This window comes from Convolutriloba macropyga, chromosome 3, assembly GCF_964194025.1.
Source record: "Convolutriloba macropyga chromosome 3, txConMacr16.3, whole genome shotgun sequence".
NCBI classification, from domain to species: domain Eukaryota; kingdom Metazoa; phylum Xenacoelomorpha; order Acoela; family Convolutidae; genus Convolutriloba; species Convolutriloba macropyga.
This window is the reverse complement of record NC_134470.1, coordinates 39904306-39922596: the sequence shown is the minus strand read 5'-3', so window position 1 is coordinate 39922596 and position 18291 is coordinate 39904306. Positions and strand designations below refer to the sequence as shown.

Sequence of the window (18291 nt, the reverse complement as noted above, 5' to 3'; positions counted from 1 at the left end):
CTTAGAGTCGTTTCCGGTATTCTTCCGACTTTGTTTTTCATTAAAGATGTGTTCACACTTACGATTTTGAAAGTCAAATTGAAGCGATGGTTTTGATCATGTCGAAACAGGAAATGTAGCGAAAAAGCGATTGGTGTTGCGGCGTAAATTTTTAAGTAGAGTGAGAAAACGGTGTCTGAACAAAAATTTTCTTTCTCGGTGGTGTTTTAATTCACCTGCGTCGTCTCTGCTTTGTTTTTAATAGCCGCACAGCGATAGCTGGGGCTATTATTGGCCTTCTCTCGGTTTTTTACAATTCAAAGAATTCGAATTGTATTAGGGCGCTGTCTTTTTTTTAAGATCTGTTCACACATTTTCATGATTTTTGAAGTCAAATTGGAGTAGTGATTTTGGTCACGCCGAAACAGGAAATGGAGCGAAAAAGCCAGTGGTTTTGCGGCGTGAATTTTCTTCGCTCTAATTTTAAAGTAGAGTGAGAAAACGGTGTTTGAACAAAAATTCGGTTTCTCGGTAGTTGTTTTTTGTTCACATGCGGCAATTTCACTCTGATTTTTACTGTTTTGTCATATTTTTGGATTGGATTTTTTTTCTAAATGGTTTTCCCCATTCATTCACAGCTCATTCTATGTGTATTATACTTCAAATATTATTCAACTTCTCATGAGTAGTTTAGGTAGCAACTAATTTTCTGGAATTTTTTCATAGAGTCGTTTCCGGTATTCTTCCGACTTTGTTTTTCATTAAAGATGTGTTGACACTTACGATTTTGAAAGTCAAATTGAAGCGATGGTTTTGGTCATGTCGAAACAGGAAATGTAGCGAAAAAGCGATTGGTGTTGCGGCGTAAATTTTTAAGTAGAGTGAGAAAACGGTGTTTGAACAAAAATTCGGTTTCTCGGTAGTTGTTTTTTGTTCACATGCGGCAATTTCACTCTGATTTTTACTGTTTTGTCATATTTTTGGATTGGATTGTTTTTCTAAATGGCTTTCCCCATTCATTCACAGCTCATTCTATGTGTATTATACTTCAAATATTATTCAACTTCTCATGAGTAGTTTAGGTAGCAACTAATTCTCTGGAATTTTTTCTTAGAGTCGTTTCCGGTATTCTTCCGACTTTGTTTTTCATTAAAGATGTGTTCACACTAACGATATTGAAAGTCAAATTGAAGCGATGGTTTTGGTCATGTCGAAACAGGAAATGTAGCGAAAAAGCGATTGGTGTTGCGGCGTAAATTTTTAAGTAGAGTGAGAAAACGGTGTCTGAACAAAAATTTTCTTTCTCGGTGGTGTTTTAATTCACATGCGTCGTCTCTGCTTTGTTTTTAATATCCGCACAGCGATAGCTGGGGCTATTATTGGCCTTCTCTCGGTTTTTTACAATTCAAAGAATTTGAATTGTATTAGGGCGCTGTCTTTTTTTTAAGATCTGTTCACACATTTTCATGATTTTTGAAGTCAAATTGGAGTAGTGATTTTGGTCACGCCGAAACAGGAAATGGAGCGAAAAGCCAGTGGTTTTGCGGCGTGAATTTTTTTCGCTCTAATTTTAAAGTAGAGTGAGAAAACGGTGTTTGAACAAAAATTCGGTTTCTCGGTAGTTGTTTTTTGTTCACATGCGGCAATTTCACTCTGATTTTTACTGTTTTGTCATATTTTTGGATTGGATTTTTTTTCTAAATGGTTTTCCCCATTCATTCACAGCTCCTTCTATGTGTATTATACTTCAAATATTATTCAACTTCTCATGAGTAGTTTAGGTAGCAACTAATTTTCTGGAATTTTTTCTTAGAGTCGTTTCCGGTATTCTTCCGACTTTGTTTTTCATTAAAGATGTGTTCACACTTACGATTTTGAAAGTCAAATTGAAGCGATGGTTTTGGTCATTTGGTCATGTCGAAACAGGAAATGTAGCGAAAAAGCGATTGGTGTTGCTGCGTAAATTTTTAAGTAGAGTGAGAAAACGGTGTCTGAACAAAAATTTTCTTTCTCGGTGGTGTTTTAATTCACATGCGGCGTCTCTGCTTTGTTTTTAATAGCCGCACAGCGATAGCTGGGGGTATTATTGGCCTGCTCTCGGTTTTTTACAATTCAAAGAATTTGAATTGTATTAGGGCGCTGTCTTTTAAGATCTGTTCACACATTTTCATGATTTTTGAAGTCAAATTGGAGTAGTGATTTTGGTCAAGCCGAAACAGGAAATGGAGCGAAAAAGCGAGTGGTTTTGTGGCGTGATTTTTTTGCGCTCTAATTTAAAAGTAGAGTGAGAAAACGGTGTTTGATCAAAAATTCGGTTTCTCGGTAGTTGTTTTTTGTTCACATGCGGCAATTTCACTCTGATTTTTACTGTTTTGTCATATTTTTGGATCGGATTTTTTTCTAAATGGTTTTCGCCATTCATTCACAGCTCATTCTATGTGTATTATACTTCAAATATTTTTCAACTTCTCATGAGTAGTTTGGGTAGCAACTAATTTTCTGGAATTTTTTCTTAGAGTCGTTTCCGGTATTCTTCTGACTTTGTTTTTCATTAAAGATGTGTTCACACTTATGATTCTGAAAGCCAAATTGAAGCGATGGTTTTGGTCATGTCGAAACAGGAAGTGTAGCAAAAAAGCGATTGGTGTTGCGGCGTAAATTTTTTTCTAATTTTTAAGTAGAGTGAGAAAACGGTGTCTGAACAAAAATTTTCTTTCTTGGTGGTATTTTAATTCACATGCGGCATCTCTGCTTTGTTTTTAATAGCTGCACAGCATTAGTTGGGGCTATTATAGGCCTTCTCCTGGTTTTTTACAATTCAAAGAATTTGAATTGTATTAGGGCGCTGTCTTTTTTTTAAGATCTGTTCACACATTTTCATGATTTTTGAAGTCAAATTGGAGTAGTGATTTGTGATTTTGGTCACGCCTAAACAGGAAATGGAGCGAAAAAGCGAGTGGTTTTGGGGCGTGAATTTTTTTTGCTCTAATTTTAAAGTAGAGTGAGAAAACGGTGTTTGAACAAAAATTCGGTTTCTCGGTAGTTGTTTTTTGTTCACATGCGGCAATTTCACTCTGATTTTTACTGTTTTGTCATATTTTTGGATCGGATTTTTTTCTAAATGGTTTTCCCCATTCATTCACAGCTCATTCTATGTGTATTATACTTCAAATATTATTCAACTTCTCATGAGTAGTTTGGGTAGCAACTAATTTTCTGGAAATTTTTCTTAGAGTCGTTTCCGGTATTCTTCTGACTTTGTTTTTCATTAAAGATGTGTTCACACTTATGATTCTGAAAGCCAAATTGAAGTGATGGTTTTGGTCATGTCGAAACAGGAAGTGTAGCAAAAAAGCAATCGGTGTTGCGGCGTAAATTTTTTTCTAATTTTTAGGTAGAGTGAGAAAACGGTGTCTGAACAAAAATTTTCTTTCTTGGTGGTATTTTAATTCACATGCGGCATCTCTGCTTTGTTTTTAATAGCTGCACAGCATTAGTTGGGGCTATTATAGGCCTTCTCCCGGTTTTTTACAATTCAAAGAATTTGAATTGTATTAGGATGCTGTCTTTTTTTTAAGATCTGTTCACACATTTTCATGATTTTTGAAGTCAAATTGGAGTAGTGATTTGTGATTTTGGTCACGCCTAAACAGGAAATGGAGCGAAAAAGCGAGTGGTTTTGCGGCGTGAATTTTCTTCGCTCTAATTTTAAAGTAGAGTGAGAAAACGGTGTTTGAACAAAAATTCGGTTTCTCGGTAGTTGTTTTTTGTTCACATGCGGCAATTTCACTCTGATTTTTACTGTTTTGTCATATTTTTGGATCGGATTTTTTTCTAAATGGTTTTCCCCATTCATTCACAGCTCATTCTATGTGTATTATACTTCAAATATTATTCAACTTCTCATGAGTAGTTTGGGTAGCAACTAATTTTCTGGAATTTTTTCTTAGAGTCGTTTCCGGTATTCTTCTGACTTTGTTTTTCATTAAAGATGTGTTCACACTTATGATTTTGAAAGCCAAATTGAAGCGATGGTTTTGGTCATGTCGAAACAGGAAGTGTAGCGAAAAAGCGATTGGTGTTGCGGCGTAAATTTTTTTCTAATTTTTAAGTAGAGTGAGAAAACGGTGTTTGAACAAAAATTTTCTTTCTTGATGGTATTTTACTTCACATGCGGCATCTCTGCTTTGTTTTTGATAGCTGCACAGCATTAGTTGGGGCTATTATAGGCCTTCTCCCGGTTTTTTACAATTCAAAGAATTTGAATTGTATTAGGGCGCTGTCTTTTTTTAAGATCTGTTCACACATTTTCATGATTTTTGAAGTCAAATTGGAGTAGTGATTTGTGATTTTGTTCACGCCTAAACAGGAAATGGAGCGAAAAAGCGAGTGGTTTTGCGGCGTGAATTTTTTTCGCTCTAATTTTAAAGTAGAGTGAGAAAACGGTGTTTGAACAAAAATTCGGTTTCTCGGTAGTTGTTTTTTGTTCACATGCGGCAATTTCACTCTGATTTTTACTGTTTTCTCATATTTTTGGATCGGAGTTTTTTCTAAATGGTTTTCCCAATTAATTCACAGCTCATTCTAGGCCTAGTTTTTTTGTTTTAATTAAGTTTTCTTTTCTCGCTTGTGATTTTTTTGTTTACATGCGGCATTTTGACATTGATTTTCTGTTTTCTTTTTTCTATCTGATTTTTTTTTTGTAAAAAATGGGTTTCTCAATTCACTCATAGTCCATTCTACGACTAGTGTTTTTGTTTAGTCAATGAAAATTTTTTGAATTGTACGTCAGGACTTGTCCTGCTATGTTTTTTTTATTTCGTCGCGATTTTTGTTACGACCATATGACTGTTACAACCACTTCAAATCTGCTTTTTGTCCATTCGTTCATGCAATTTCAACTGAAGTGCGTGTGTGACGTCATTTTTCGCTCTTAGTGGAGCGAGTTTTGTTCATTCGCGTGATTAAATTTTTGGTCACACTTGAGTTACCTCACTTGACTTTCCTCACTTTAAAATTGACTTTTATTTACTTTAATTCAAAGAGATAAGGTCAAATGGGTGTGTGTCACTCTAAATGAAGGGTATTTGAGAGCAGCTAATAGAGGCAGCAATAACTTATACAGGTTTTTAAGCAAAATATAACATATCAGCCTTCAATGAAAAGACGAACTTTTTTGGTCTGTCTTTTTTACTGTTTTTTTTTGAGACTGCAGATCTACGAAGCTATTGCGGCTATTTTCTGGCAATCTGCCAGCTATTTTTTAAGGGGTGAGTTTCATGCAATTTTCTGCCCGAGGCCATATTTTCGCAATCATTTGACATTTGAATGGGTTATGATACATTTGCAACTGTATCATAGATTCCAAAACTATTATTGTCCTCACATTTTTTTTTTTTTTGGGGGGGGGGGGGGGGGGGGGTTAAGGATAAAGGGACTCATATGTGTGTTAAAGGCCCCTAATGAAAAGGCTTCTGCGGAATGAATAACAAGCATTATTATTTTATCGCTGAATGAGTTTTACATAGCTTTTTGAACGGTGTCGGTAACGTTTTCAACATATATCTGTATCTGTTTCTATCTCTATTACGCGGCACGCAAGTCTATTTTTTTCGCAGCTATTCATGCAGTCTGCCGGCTATGTTTGGCGATAGCTTACGTTTCTGCTCTTGAGCTGTTTTTTTTTGTAAATTGGTATCCACTTCTTTAACATGACAAGCCTATGAAAAACTTTATTGTAACTATGTACTGTGCATGGTAACGATTTTAAGCATAGCCACAAGTAAACTTGGTGGAGGCCAAAGACTTACAATTGAAGAAATAATAAACTTAGCATAACTTAAGATGTTGATTACTGTAAGCACAGTACAGATTGAACAATGTATTGTAGGTGCTGGTAGAGTATCTGCAACAGATACGAAAAGAGTTGATTGAGAAGGAGAAGAAGGGTATAACTACTATCCCTCCTCAGGAGTACTTTTCACTGGCAACCACAACTACTGAACTGCCAGCTCAATTCCCAGTGGCCAGTTTGAGGGAGGTGATAGACACAGCACTCATGAAAAGTTTCGTCCTATCCAATGACCCAGAACTGGGAAATCTGCTCAGACTGGACAATAATAGATGCAGCTATGACACGACTGTTAAGGTGAATTTTTTCAATGGCAATAATTTTTTACCCTTGTGAGTTGCCGAGAATTAAAATTGAGTAAAAGTGTCATGTGAACTGTTTTTTTTTAGCGAAAGAAGATTTTTTGTGCATGCGCTTCGTTGAGTGAATGACTTTTCGAGGATTTTAACCATTTTCAGTCAATTTGGCTCAGTGTTTTTGATTGTTTGTTTTTAATAGCCGCCCTCATCTTCTCAGCCGGCTATTATTGCGCTCGTATTTTTTTTTTACTTCGTCAAACTTTTTTTCGCTTTACCATTTTGCCGCTTTTTCGACATTTTGCGTGAAATCTTTTTGACTTCTCTAGGCTAGTTTCTCTCTTCTCTCATTCTGCTAAAAGTGAATTTGAACATCAGTTGCTAAGCAAAGCAATTCAAAATGAACAGAGTCGGTATAAAAAATTGAAGTCAGAAATAGAAACGGGATAAACCCATAAAGCCCAATTTTAGATGCCCGCTATTTGAACATCGTTCCTATAGGTCTTAGTTACCATCTCTAATGCTTATTGGTATTGATAGTAGCCCCTGTAGCCTCTCTCTAAGAAACAGAAGTATGTTCAACTACGAAATGCCATCAAAATAAATCGGACTTAAAAAATATTTTTGTACAAAAATCTTTTTTTTTTCAATATATTCTATTCGTTCAATCCCAATCATGCTTATTGGAATCAACGGCGGCTATTTTCCGGCAATCTGCCGAGTATGTTTATAGCTGCGAAGCTGTAAGCTGAGCGAAGCTATATTGCGGTTCTCTTGGTTTTTTTACAATTCAAAGAATTTGAATTGTATTGGGGCGCTGTCTTTTTACGACTCGAAGAGGAGTATTGGAGAAGTCCTTTTTTTTAATCACTTTAGTTGGAGTGAATTTTGAAGCAGGAAATAAAACGCGTGAAAATTTTTAGAGTGGTTTGGGTGCTGAACAAAAGTGAAGAGGGGAGCGAAAAGAGAGTGGTTTTTTGTTCATTCCGCTGTTTTCGAGAGAGCGAGAAATTGAGGTGTGAAAAAAATTTCTGTAAGCGAGCGAAATTTTGTGTTCACGTGCGGCTTTTTAAAACCGTTTTTTTGTTAATTTTTTTGGTTTAGAAGTCTTATTATGATATTGTATGATTTTTAAGGTTGCTTTAATAGTGGTTTGTAGGTTTTTGGTCATTAATACGAATTTTATACCATTTTGCTGGTTTTTCAGCTATTTTGCTGAATTTTAGGCGAATTTTATCAATTTTTTGCGTTTTGTCTTGTTATGTTGCTTTGTATGGGCTTTGAATAGACGCATGTTAGTTACTGAGTCTTTAGATACCAAGTGATTACATTTTCTTAGGTTTTAAACGAGTTTTTTGTTAAGAAAAATGACAATAAACTGAAACATTTTTAATTATTCTTCTTAATTTTTTGCCGTTTTTCGCTTTTTTTCTAAACTTAGAGAAGTTTCTTAGCCTAATCGGTTTTCCTATTGTTTTGGAAGTTTTTCGGTTTTCTTTTTGCTCAATTTAACGTTTTTTGGCTCTTTGTGCTCTCGTGAAAAAAAAGCTTATTTTTTTCTAAGATTTCTTTCAAGTTGTTTTTATATGCTCTTTGTGTTCTTCAAGTTTTTATAGCATTTGGGGATGCCTATAGTCCAATTTAGTTGTTTTTAATGCGTGTTGATGATTTTGATTTCAGTTTTGAGTCATTTTTTTAAAGATAATTGAGTAATTTTTATGAAGATTTCCGCGAATTTTTATGATTTTTTCTTTTGAATTTTTGCTGAAATCTTCTGATTCTGCTTTTTGCTACTTTTTAGTATTCTAGCTTTTGATAGGAACTTTTCTAGAGGTTTTAATGGAATGTATTTAGAGCACTTTCCAATGACAGATATTATTAACTTTTCTTAATCTCTTTACTTTTTTTTAATCAATTTTGATGTCTGAAAAGTTCTCTAAGCGAGCGAATAATTTTTTCACGTGCGGCTTTTAAATGCAGTTTTTTTCCATCTTTTGATGGTTATGAAGTTTGATTATGATACTGTATTAGTTTTAGGTTTGTTTTGATAGGAATTGAAGTGTTCAAGTAGTTAATTTGAGTTTACTGCTAATTTGGAGGTTTTTGATCAGTTTTGCTGATTTTTAGACAAAATTTAATGGTTTTTTGTTTTAATGCTTTCAGTGGGAATCGAATAGAAGCTTGTTACTTAAGATATTTTCGGTTACCATTTGACTAAAGTTCTCTTGGTATCAATTATTTTTTTCTTGGGAAATTTGGTAGAAAAATTGAGAAATTTTAAACCATTTTTCTTATTTTTTGGAGTAAGAATATTTTTTCTTATTCTCTTTTTTTAAATCTGAGAAGTCTCCTAGCCTATTATGACTTGCCCATTGTTTTGCGAACTTTTTTCAATGCTCTAAGTGCAAAGGAACTTTATTCGGTTTTATGCTTCCTTGTACTATTAAAAAACTCCTTAAGTTTTTCTAGTTTTTTTGTTCAATTTGTGTTTGAATGCCGTCTCTAATGTTCCTTATATTTTATGGCATTTGTGGAGGTTCAGGGTTCACAATAGTTGTTCTATTTGTTAAGTCATAAGTATGGGCAATTTTATCCTTCGAGTCGTTTCCGGAATTCTTCCGGCTATGTTTTTTTTTAAGATCTGTTCACACATTTTCATGATTTTTGAAGTCAAATCGGAGTAATGATTCTGGTCACGCCGAAACAGGAAATGGAGCGAAAAAGCGAGTGGTTTTGCGGCGTGACTTTTTTTCGCTCTAATTTTAAAGTAGAGTGCGAAAATGGTGTTTGAACAAAATTTCGGTTTCTCGGTAGTGGTTTTTTGTTCACATGCGGCAATTTCACTCTGATTTTTACTGTTATTTCGATTATTTGGATCGAATTTTTTTCTAAACGGTTTTCCCAATCCATTCACAGCTCATTCTAGGCATAGTTTTTTGTTTGAATTAAAGTTTCATTTCTCGCTAGTGGTTTATTTTGTTCACATGCGGCATTTTGACATTGATTTTTTTTTAATAGCCGCACAGCGATAGCTGGGGCTATTATTGGCCTTCTCTTGGTTTTTTTTATTTCGTCGTCATGATTTTTGTTACGACCATATGACGTCACAGCCACTTTTTGTTCATTCGTTCATGCAATTTCAACTGAATTGCATGTGTGACGTCATTTTTCGCTCTTAGTGGAGCGAGTTTTTTGTTCATGCGCGTGATTAAATTTTTGGTCACACTTGACTTACCTCACTCTCAAAAATGACTTCCTCACTTTGAAATTGACTTTTATTTACTTTAATTCAAAGAGATAAGGTCAAATGGGTGTGTGTCACTCTAAATGAAGGTTATTTGAGATCAGCTAATAGAGGCAGCAATAACTTATGCAGATTTTTAATCAAAATATAACAGATCAGCCTTCAATGAAAAGTCGAATTTTTTGGTCTGTCTTTTTTACTGTTTTTTTGAGACTGCAGATCTACGAAGCTATTGCGGCTATTTTCTGGCAATCTGCCAGCTATGTTTCCTATTTTTCGATCTGATTTTTTTAAAATGGTTTTCTCAATTCACTCATAGTCCATTCTAGGTCTAGTTTTTCTGTTCAGTCAATGAAAATTCTTTGAATTGTACGTCAGGACTTGTCCTGCTATGTTTTTTTTGTTTCGTCGTCTGACGCTCTTTTTTCGTTTTACATTTGTTCACACAGTAAAGCTGAAAGTCAAATTTTCTGAATGACTTCTTCCTCTCACTAACGGCATTTGCGCGCGTGACGTCATTTCTCACTCGCTTTAGCGAAAGTTTTTAGGTTCTTTGCGTGATTAGATTTTGATCATACGTGACTTACCTCACTCAATAAAATGACTTTTGCACTTTAAAACTTAAGTTTAATTTGAATTTGTTTAAGGTCAAAGGAACTCATATGTGCAGTAAAGGTCCCTAATAAGAGGCTTCTGTGGAATGAATTGTAACAAGCGTTATTAATTTATCGCTGAATGTTTTTTACCAAGTTTTTTGAGCGGCGTGGATGTTTTTCAATTTAGATCTGTTTCTATCTCTATTATACGACACGCAGGTCTATTCTTTCGCAGCTATTCCGGCAATATGCCGGCTATGTTTTTAAAATTATCTGTTTGTTCATTTATTTCTTGTCTCGGTACAATAATTTTTTGAGCTGTTGTTCATGCTTTGAATTTCTCGGTTTTTGATGAAGTGTTTTTGTTTTATACATTTGTACACATACTAACCCAATTTGGCGCTTTTTTGTCCACTTTTGTCGGGGATTATAGTATAGTATTAATTATAATTCATTATTAATAGCAGCTCTCGACTTCTCAGCCGCCTATTATAGCGCTCCTGTTTTTTTCACAATTCAAAGATTTTGAATTGTCTTGGGCCCTGTCTTTTTACGACTCGAAAATGAGTTATGTTGATCTATTTTTTTAATCGGTCCAGTTGTTCTGAAACAGGATATAAAAGTCAATGACGCTCGTGCAAAAAATTTGATTTTTTGTTGTTGAGCAAAAATGGAGAGCGGAGAGAAGAGATAGTGGTGTTTTTGTTACACCAGCTTTCGAAAGAGCGAAAAAAGTAAGTGTGAAAAAAATTTCGCTGAGCGAGTGAATTTTTCAATCTCGTGTGGCATTTTCAAAGCAGTTTTTTAGTTTAAACGCCATTTTTTTTCTATCAGAAGGGTTTCTCATAATTATGTGCGAATATTTCGAAGCATTTTTTTTAGTTCTTGCCTTACATTTTGGGTAAAGTGGTATATTTTAATATTTGCTAAACCATATTAACAAGCAACTGCAGAGAGTTTGGAGCATTTTCGACCATCTCAATCATATACTACAGTTTGGCGTGCAATTTTGATGTAGGTTTGTGATTTCGCCGTTTTATACGCCTTTGTAACGCTTCTTGTATCTCTTTTCCATGTTAACAGTGTGTAAGGTGTTTTTTGATTGCAACTGGTTTTTATGTTTGTATTCGCGGACTTTTAGATTCGTTAATACCAATTTAAATTTGCTTTGTAAGAAGAAATTAGGCTACATTTGAACAATTTTTTGTTAACTTTCTGTTTTGTTAAATTTTTGTTGTTTTTTGCCTAATTCTTCTTGTTTTTTTTTAAAGAATATTCTGTCAAACTGAATTGATTAATCAGAATTGGTACTAGGGTTATTATTGCAGAGTGAAAACAATTAAATTCTTGATAGCACATTTTTTCATTGAATAAATTAGTTCTGCAGTTTTTGTATTTTTAAATTCTTGCTCATGTTTTGTTTTGGATGCGAACTATTAAAAAGTAGAACTATTTTTAGTTTTCGTGCTATAATTCTTTTGTTAACTCTTTTTCTCAAGATTAGCGTTGGTTTCGTTTGTTTTTCCATCACTTGATTTTCGTTTGTTGAACACATTTGAATCATAATATACATTATATTTTAAACTCTGCTTAATGAGTCTTAAAATGTTTCCCACAAAAAAAATTGACAGTTTTTTTCCGTATTATTTTCTTTCCTCAGTTTTTTTGTTTGAGATTGAATGGTATAATGAAGTTATTGTTTCTATTAGTACGTGGTTGACAAGAGTTGAAGTTATAATTCTATTCTTGGAGTTTTTCCGGATTCTTCCGGCTGTTTTTTTAAAGATCTGTTCAGACGCTGTCATGACTTTTGAAGTCAAATTGAAGTGATGATTTTGGTCACGCCTAAGCAGGAGGTGGAGCCACACAGAGAGTGATTGGGCGTCGTGATTTTTTTCACTAATGTTGAATGTGCCACTAGTGAGAAAATGACGTTTGAGCAAAAATTCGCTATCTCGTTTTTGTTTGACATGCTGCATTTCGACAATGGTTTTGCTGTTTTTATCAATTTTTCATCTGTTTTTTTTTCTGAGTTACTCACTCTTTCCATTGTCCATTCTATGTCCAGTTTTTTGGTTTGTCAATAAAAATTCGCTGAATTGTGTCAGAACAAGCCCGATTAATCTCAATTGTTTCTAATTACAGTTGTTTAAACCGCTCAAAACGCAATTAATAGACTTAATAAAATAAAATAATTGTTTCTATTTTTTGCAGTTCTTTTTGCTGTTTTGTTATTAAAGCTCATCAAGGCATCGATAGGTTTCAGTGCCTTTCTCTTGTGGTAAGCTTAAAATAATTTACCCATCTGAAATGAATATAACGGTTTTTTTTAGCATTTTTTGCGAATACAAGCGATTTTCTTTTTTTCTTTTGTAGTTTTTTTGGATGACAGTTATTCCTATTATGGACAGCTCTACGTGGCCCACCTGTGAGTACAAGTTTGATCAATTTAATGCTCTTATTCATATCTATTAGTTTTCACTACTTTGACGCCACTTGCTTTCAGAAAAAGATGTTTTTTGCTCATTTTTGTTGCTTTTGCTCTTTCGCTCAATCTTATTATTAATAGATGTCATTGGCGCAGTTAACAGGCAGATTTGAGTATATAATAGCAAAGCAGCAGAAAGAACTGAAAAAATTAACAAAAGAGCTGTAGAAAAGCACAAAAAAACAGCAGTTCAAAACGTACGTTCTATTAAAATCAGTTTTACAGAAACTCAATGGGGTTGTGGGGGTCTGTTATTGAAGGGCTCATTTCTGTATGTTTTATTAATAGCTGCACAGCGATAGCTGGGGCTATTATTGGCCGTCTCTTGGTTTTTTTTTATTTCGTCGTCGCGTTTTTTGTTACGACCAAATGACGTCACAACCACTTCAAATCTGCTTTTTGTTCATTCATTTATGCAATTTCAACTAGAGTGCGTGTGTGACGTCTTTTTTTTGCTCTTAGTGGAGCGAGTTTTTTTGTTCATTCGCGTGATTAAATTTTTGGTCACACTTGACTTCCTCACTTGAATTGACTTTTTTTTACTTTAATTCAAAGAGATAAGGTCAAATGGGTGTGTCACTCTCCATGAAGGTTATTTCAGAGCAGCTAATAGAGGCAGCAAAAACCTATACAGATTTTTAATCAAAATATAACATATCAGCCTTTAATGAAAAGACGATTTTACGGCTATTTTCTGTCAATCTGCCAGCTTTGTTCTAAATTGTACTGCCCGAAAGTCTTTTTCGCATCTTTATTTGGAATTCCCTGAGTAGTATCTAATACCTACGTAAAGAAAGGGGGGTTATCATTCGACTCTTAACCATAGAATATTAGGTAGTGGCGGTTAAGTGGGAATAGGATAGGCGGGATAAAATCTTTCCGCCGGCAACTTATTGCCGTTTGGATTGTTCTATTCCGCCCTAGTTTTACTTAGGTCGTTTGCCTTTGAATTTAACGCTACATGTAAGTAGTCTTACTACCCCAATGGAGGGGAGGGGGTTATTATGTGATATTTAGACGTGTGATGAAGTGGTTTTGGTCATTTGTTAGCAGAAATTGATCATTATCAAATGGCTACTATAGCAACGGTTGATTTGAAAAGTATTCACGAGATTTGCAAAGGTTTGAAAAAAGATTATTCACAATATAGTCAACGATTTTTGTATTTTTAGCGACTTGTCTCTACCTTGATCCGGATCTTGATTTGGATATTGCGTTGAAGTTGCGACCGTACGTAGGTTTGATTGTTATTGATAATTCTTCGTTAGACAAATATTTTAAAAACAGTGAGATTACATGCCATACTCCACGACGCTTCCGGTTTTGTTTTTGAATATAGTGAGAAGGGACCTGGTTATTCTTACGTTTTCCCTGTCCATTCACAAATGAGTATCTTGGTCATGTGACGGGCATTGCTTTTACAATAATCTTTGCTGAATTGAAGGTGTCAAAGTTTCAAAAATAACTTTTTACAGAAATTAGAACAGAATTAATTTAACCGACCGCGAATAATTAAACTAATCTTTTCGTTTCGTTACTTTCTTAATAACTTTTGGCTTAAGTTTTAGGATCTATTTATCAGCTGTGTAAGTTGTAAGGACAGTTTAATGTTTAAAAAAGTCCGCAAGGTAATTTGATCCAGTTAATCCGCAATTGTTTTTTTTTTTAACTTCAGTTTTCAGCTAATATTTTTTGAGACGTAAAATGTAAGTATTGATCCAATCTGACCATGAATTTCTCAGTGGTGATTCTCTCATTGGTTTTTCAGAACTGAGCGTTTTTCTTCTTCATTTATAACAATGACTGCAAAAATTATCAACATTGAGAGATTGAGTTACTTAACAATCTGTGAATTTCAAAAATGTGCTTCTCTCTATATTAGGAACCAAATGAAACTCAGCTTATAATTCCCCAACCGTTGATACACAAAACACAAAGACTCAGAGGATAAGATATGCAACAAAAATCTTTGCTGAATTCTTGAAGGTGACAAAGTTTCAAAAATAACTTTTTACAGAAATTAGAACAATTAATTTAACCGACTGCGAATGAATTAAACTAATCTTTTCGTTTCGTTACTTTCTTAATAACTTTTGGCTTAAGTTTTAGGATCTGTTTATCAGCTGTGTAAGTTGTAAGGACTGTTTAATGTTTAAAAAAGTCCGCAAGGTAATTTGATCCAGTTAATCCGCAATTGTTTTTTTTTAACTTCAGTTTTCAGCTAATATTTTTTGAGACGTAAAATGTAAGTAGTGATCCAATCTGACCATGAGTTTCTCAGTGGTGATTCTCTCATTGGTTTTTCAGAACTGAGCGTTTTTCTTCTTCATTTATAACAATGACTGCAAAAATTATCAATATTGAGAGATTGAGTTACTTAACAATCTGTGAATTTCAAAAATGTTCTTCTCTCTATATTAGGAACCAAATGAAACTCAGCTTAGAATTCCCCAACCGTTGATACACAAAACACAAAGACTCAGAGGAGAAGATATGCAACAAAAATTTTTGCTGAAATCTTGAAGGTGACAAAGTTTCAAAAATAACTTTTCACAGAAATTAGAACAGAATTGATTTAACCGACCGCGAATGAATTAAACTAATCTTTTCGTTTCGTTACTTTCTTAATAACTTTTGGCTGAAGTTTTAGGATCTATTTATCAGCTGTGTAAGTTTTAAGGACTGTTTATTGTTTAAAAATGTCAAGGTAATTTGATCCAATTAATCCGCAAACGTTTTTTTTTGAACTTCAGATTGCAGCTAATCTTTTTTTGAGACCTAATACACATGGGACCTATTTGGAAACAAATACTCAGTTTTTACTTCTATCATGGGGATATTTTGTATATCAGTAAACGTGAAGAGAAGAAACCGATTCTAAGACTTGGCAGAGAAACCCAAGACTTGGATTTTCTCTGCCCAGAGAGGCCCCAAGTCTTGGGGTGAAGTTCACGAATTTCATCTGCAAATGGTTTTTTTTGACAGAAAACGTATAATTGGGCACCAAATTTATTTAAAAAAGTTGCCCTCATTAAATAAAAACCCTGGATCCTCATGATGTCAACCTTAACTCTGCTCAGAGAAACCCAAGACTTGGGGTCTGCGCTGCCCAGAAAAACCCAAGTCTTGGCCTCTCTCTGCCCAGAGATGTCTCAAGTCTTGGCTCCGCTACCCAAGTCTTGGCATCTCTCTGCCAAGACTTGGCCTCTGGAAAATCTCTGAATCAGGCCTGATGGGCTCTGGGGGTTCGGTACGGGTTTGGTCGTGAATGGATAATCAGTTCCTTTGTGTACCTGTCGAAAAAGTTGTTGACATTTGAGCTCATTCTTGTTAACCTTTTGTTATCTTGAACCTACTGAATTTACATTTTGCTGATTACAATGTGAACAAATCTTTCAATACTAGTCTTTTAGGTGCTAGAAAACAAGCGACGTCATAAAGAACTGGTGCTATTTTATCAATCACGTAAGCGACACCCTGAAGCCCTAAAACTGCTCCGAGATCTCTCTGGACAACAAAATACAGCAATGAGTGGGCATGAAATGACAGTATCGTATCTGCAGAAGTTGGGTGCAGATTATTTGGAGGTCATTTTTGAGTACTCTCGCTGGGTTTTGAAGTCATTTCCAAACGACGGTCTACAGGTTTTCACAGACGAGAGTGCGGAATGCAAAAGTCTTCCAGCCAACAAGGTGGTTAAATTTCTAAAGGATATTAGCAACAGGTTGGTTATTCAGTATCTCGAGTATATCATCATGAAGCGAGGCGAAACGAAGCAAGATTATCACAATGCGTTAGCCATGTCTTACAAAGACGAAATTGTTCAACTTCAGATTGAGTACCAAGCTTCACTGAGTGAGAGCCAAGAAATGGCCAAAGCCGGACAGGAACCGGGTGAACTTGGAGAACTGAGAAAGAAGCTTTTACAGTTTCTGACTGAATCCGAACATTACGATCCGCGTGATTTGCTAGTGAGCTTCCCGATGGAGACACTGTATATTGAGCAGGCGATTTTAAATGGACGAATGGGAAATCACGACAAAGCCTTGTCTATTTACATTCATGTTCTTAAGGAACCGAAGCAGGCCGAAGTGTATTGCGAATCAATTGTGTCTAAAAAGTTGCCGAAATCAAATTGGGAGAACGTTTATTTCAGTCTCTTTTGTGCGTACATAGACCCCAAAGCGTATGCAACTGTAGCTATTACATCAACTTACGCAATGCGGCCCAATGTCGACGCTGCTTTGCGAGTTTTGGGCGAATATTGGGATATGATCAATATGGAAAGGGCACTGAGGAAACTACCGGATTGGGTACCCTTGAAGGAAGTAGCAAGTTATCTGGAAAATGTTTTGAGAAAAACAACCAATCAGAAACGAGATGATCAAATATTAAGGAGCCTGCTGAGTTATGAAGCTATGCGCTTCCAAAAAGACCTCGACTCTCATTTGGCGGAGAAATTTGAAATATTCGAAGACGTTTGCGATTTGTGTAAGAACAAAATTGGCAACTCCAAGTTTGTGAGATGTGCCCCCCTCGGAGAGAGCGAGCTATCCGGGAGGTTTGATAGGAGGAAGCTGTTGCATCTGAACTGTTTCAAGAATCAGCAGTCGCGAACGAGAGAGAGATCCGATGCCGCTAGATTCATGTAATGCTTCTGTGAAATTTATATATTCTCATTGTCAATGATTGACAGCGGAATTTCCGTGATGCTTATGCATTTAATCTCTTTAAACTATTCAAATAGCCTTCATAAATTACCTCCACATTAAATTTTGATTAAAGATTGATGAACTGTATACGATTTTCTCTATTACAAAATTCTATTTATGTTGACAAATTTAGTGCTTTAGTTTAAACAATTTATTTTTGTTAGATTATTTTTCTAAATCCAACTAGATCATTCGATCCTAAGCAGATAGTTTTTGTTTGACAAGAATTTCATGGTGCCCAAAAATTCGAGACTAATTCTCTTCGAATCTTTGGAATCTGTGTGCATAAAATGTTTCATCACACCGTTCTACGAACTTCCAAGGTTTTAAGATCAATTTTTGGCGGCAATTAAAACAACAGTTTTAAGTGTTTAATAGCCGCCGTCAGCCTCTCAAACGGCTATTATTTAAGCGATCTCTTTTTTATAGCGGCGAAGCTGTAACCTGAGCGGAGCTATATTGCGGTGATCTTGGTTTTTACGACTCGAAGAGGAGTATTGAGATTCTACAGGTTTTTACGACTCGAAGAAAAGTATTGATATTTTACCGGTTTTTTTAGCAGAAAGCAAGTTTGTTCATGACTTGAATTTTGACTTCTTTCTATTCGAGCTTTTACCTCCGTTTTTGATTGTTGACTCCTGTTTTCGAACATTGGATTTTAACAACAGCTTAGTTTGTAATGTATAGCAATTGGTAACAGTCTGTAATGCAAGGTGAAGAGGTCAATTTGAGAAAATTTGATCCCATTTAACTACCTACCCCGCCCCCCAAAAAACTACCCGCACGTACCTACCCCCCCCCCAACGTACCTACCTACCCCCCCTCGTACCTACCTACCCCCCCCTCGTACCTACCTCACCCCCTCGTACCTACCTACCCCCCCCCCCCCCCACCACCACCACCAGCACGTAACCACACTCCTGAACTGAAAAAAAAATTTTAACGCTTTTTATGTTATATTGGTCTACTATTTTCGTTATTTCTTCTTTTTTTCGATATTCTGATTTTGTACAAGTTAGGGTAGAGATTATTTTGCACGACGATTCGAGTCGTTTCCGGTATTCTACCGGCTATGTTTTTTTAGCAGAAAGAAAGTTTGTTCATGACTTGAATTTTGACATCCTT

General features: G+C 35.3%; 1 protein-coding gene across 1 annotated transcript in view; it reads left to right on the top strand.

Moving 5' to 3' along the window:
• The window catches only part of LOC142336200 (vam6/Vps39-like protein), a 46280-nt gene extending 28949 nt beyond the window's left edge, over nucleotides 1-17331 (top strand). The window contains exons 7-8 of the mRNA XM_075384855.1: nucleotides 5870-6127; nucleotides 15868-17331. Coding sequence (XP_075240970.1) covers nucleotides 5870-6127; nucleotides 15868-17106 — 1497 coding nt within the window. The 3' untranslated portion in view covers nucleotides 17107-17331. The remainder of the gene's footprint in view (nucleotides 1-5869; nucleotides 6128-15867) is intronic.
• The last annotated feature ends 960 nt before the right edge of the window (nucleotides 17332-18291 follow it).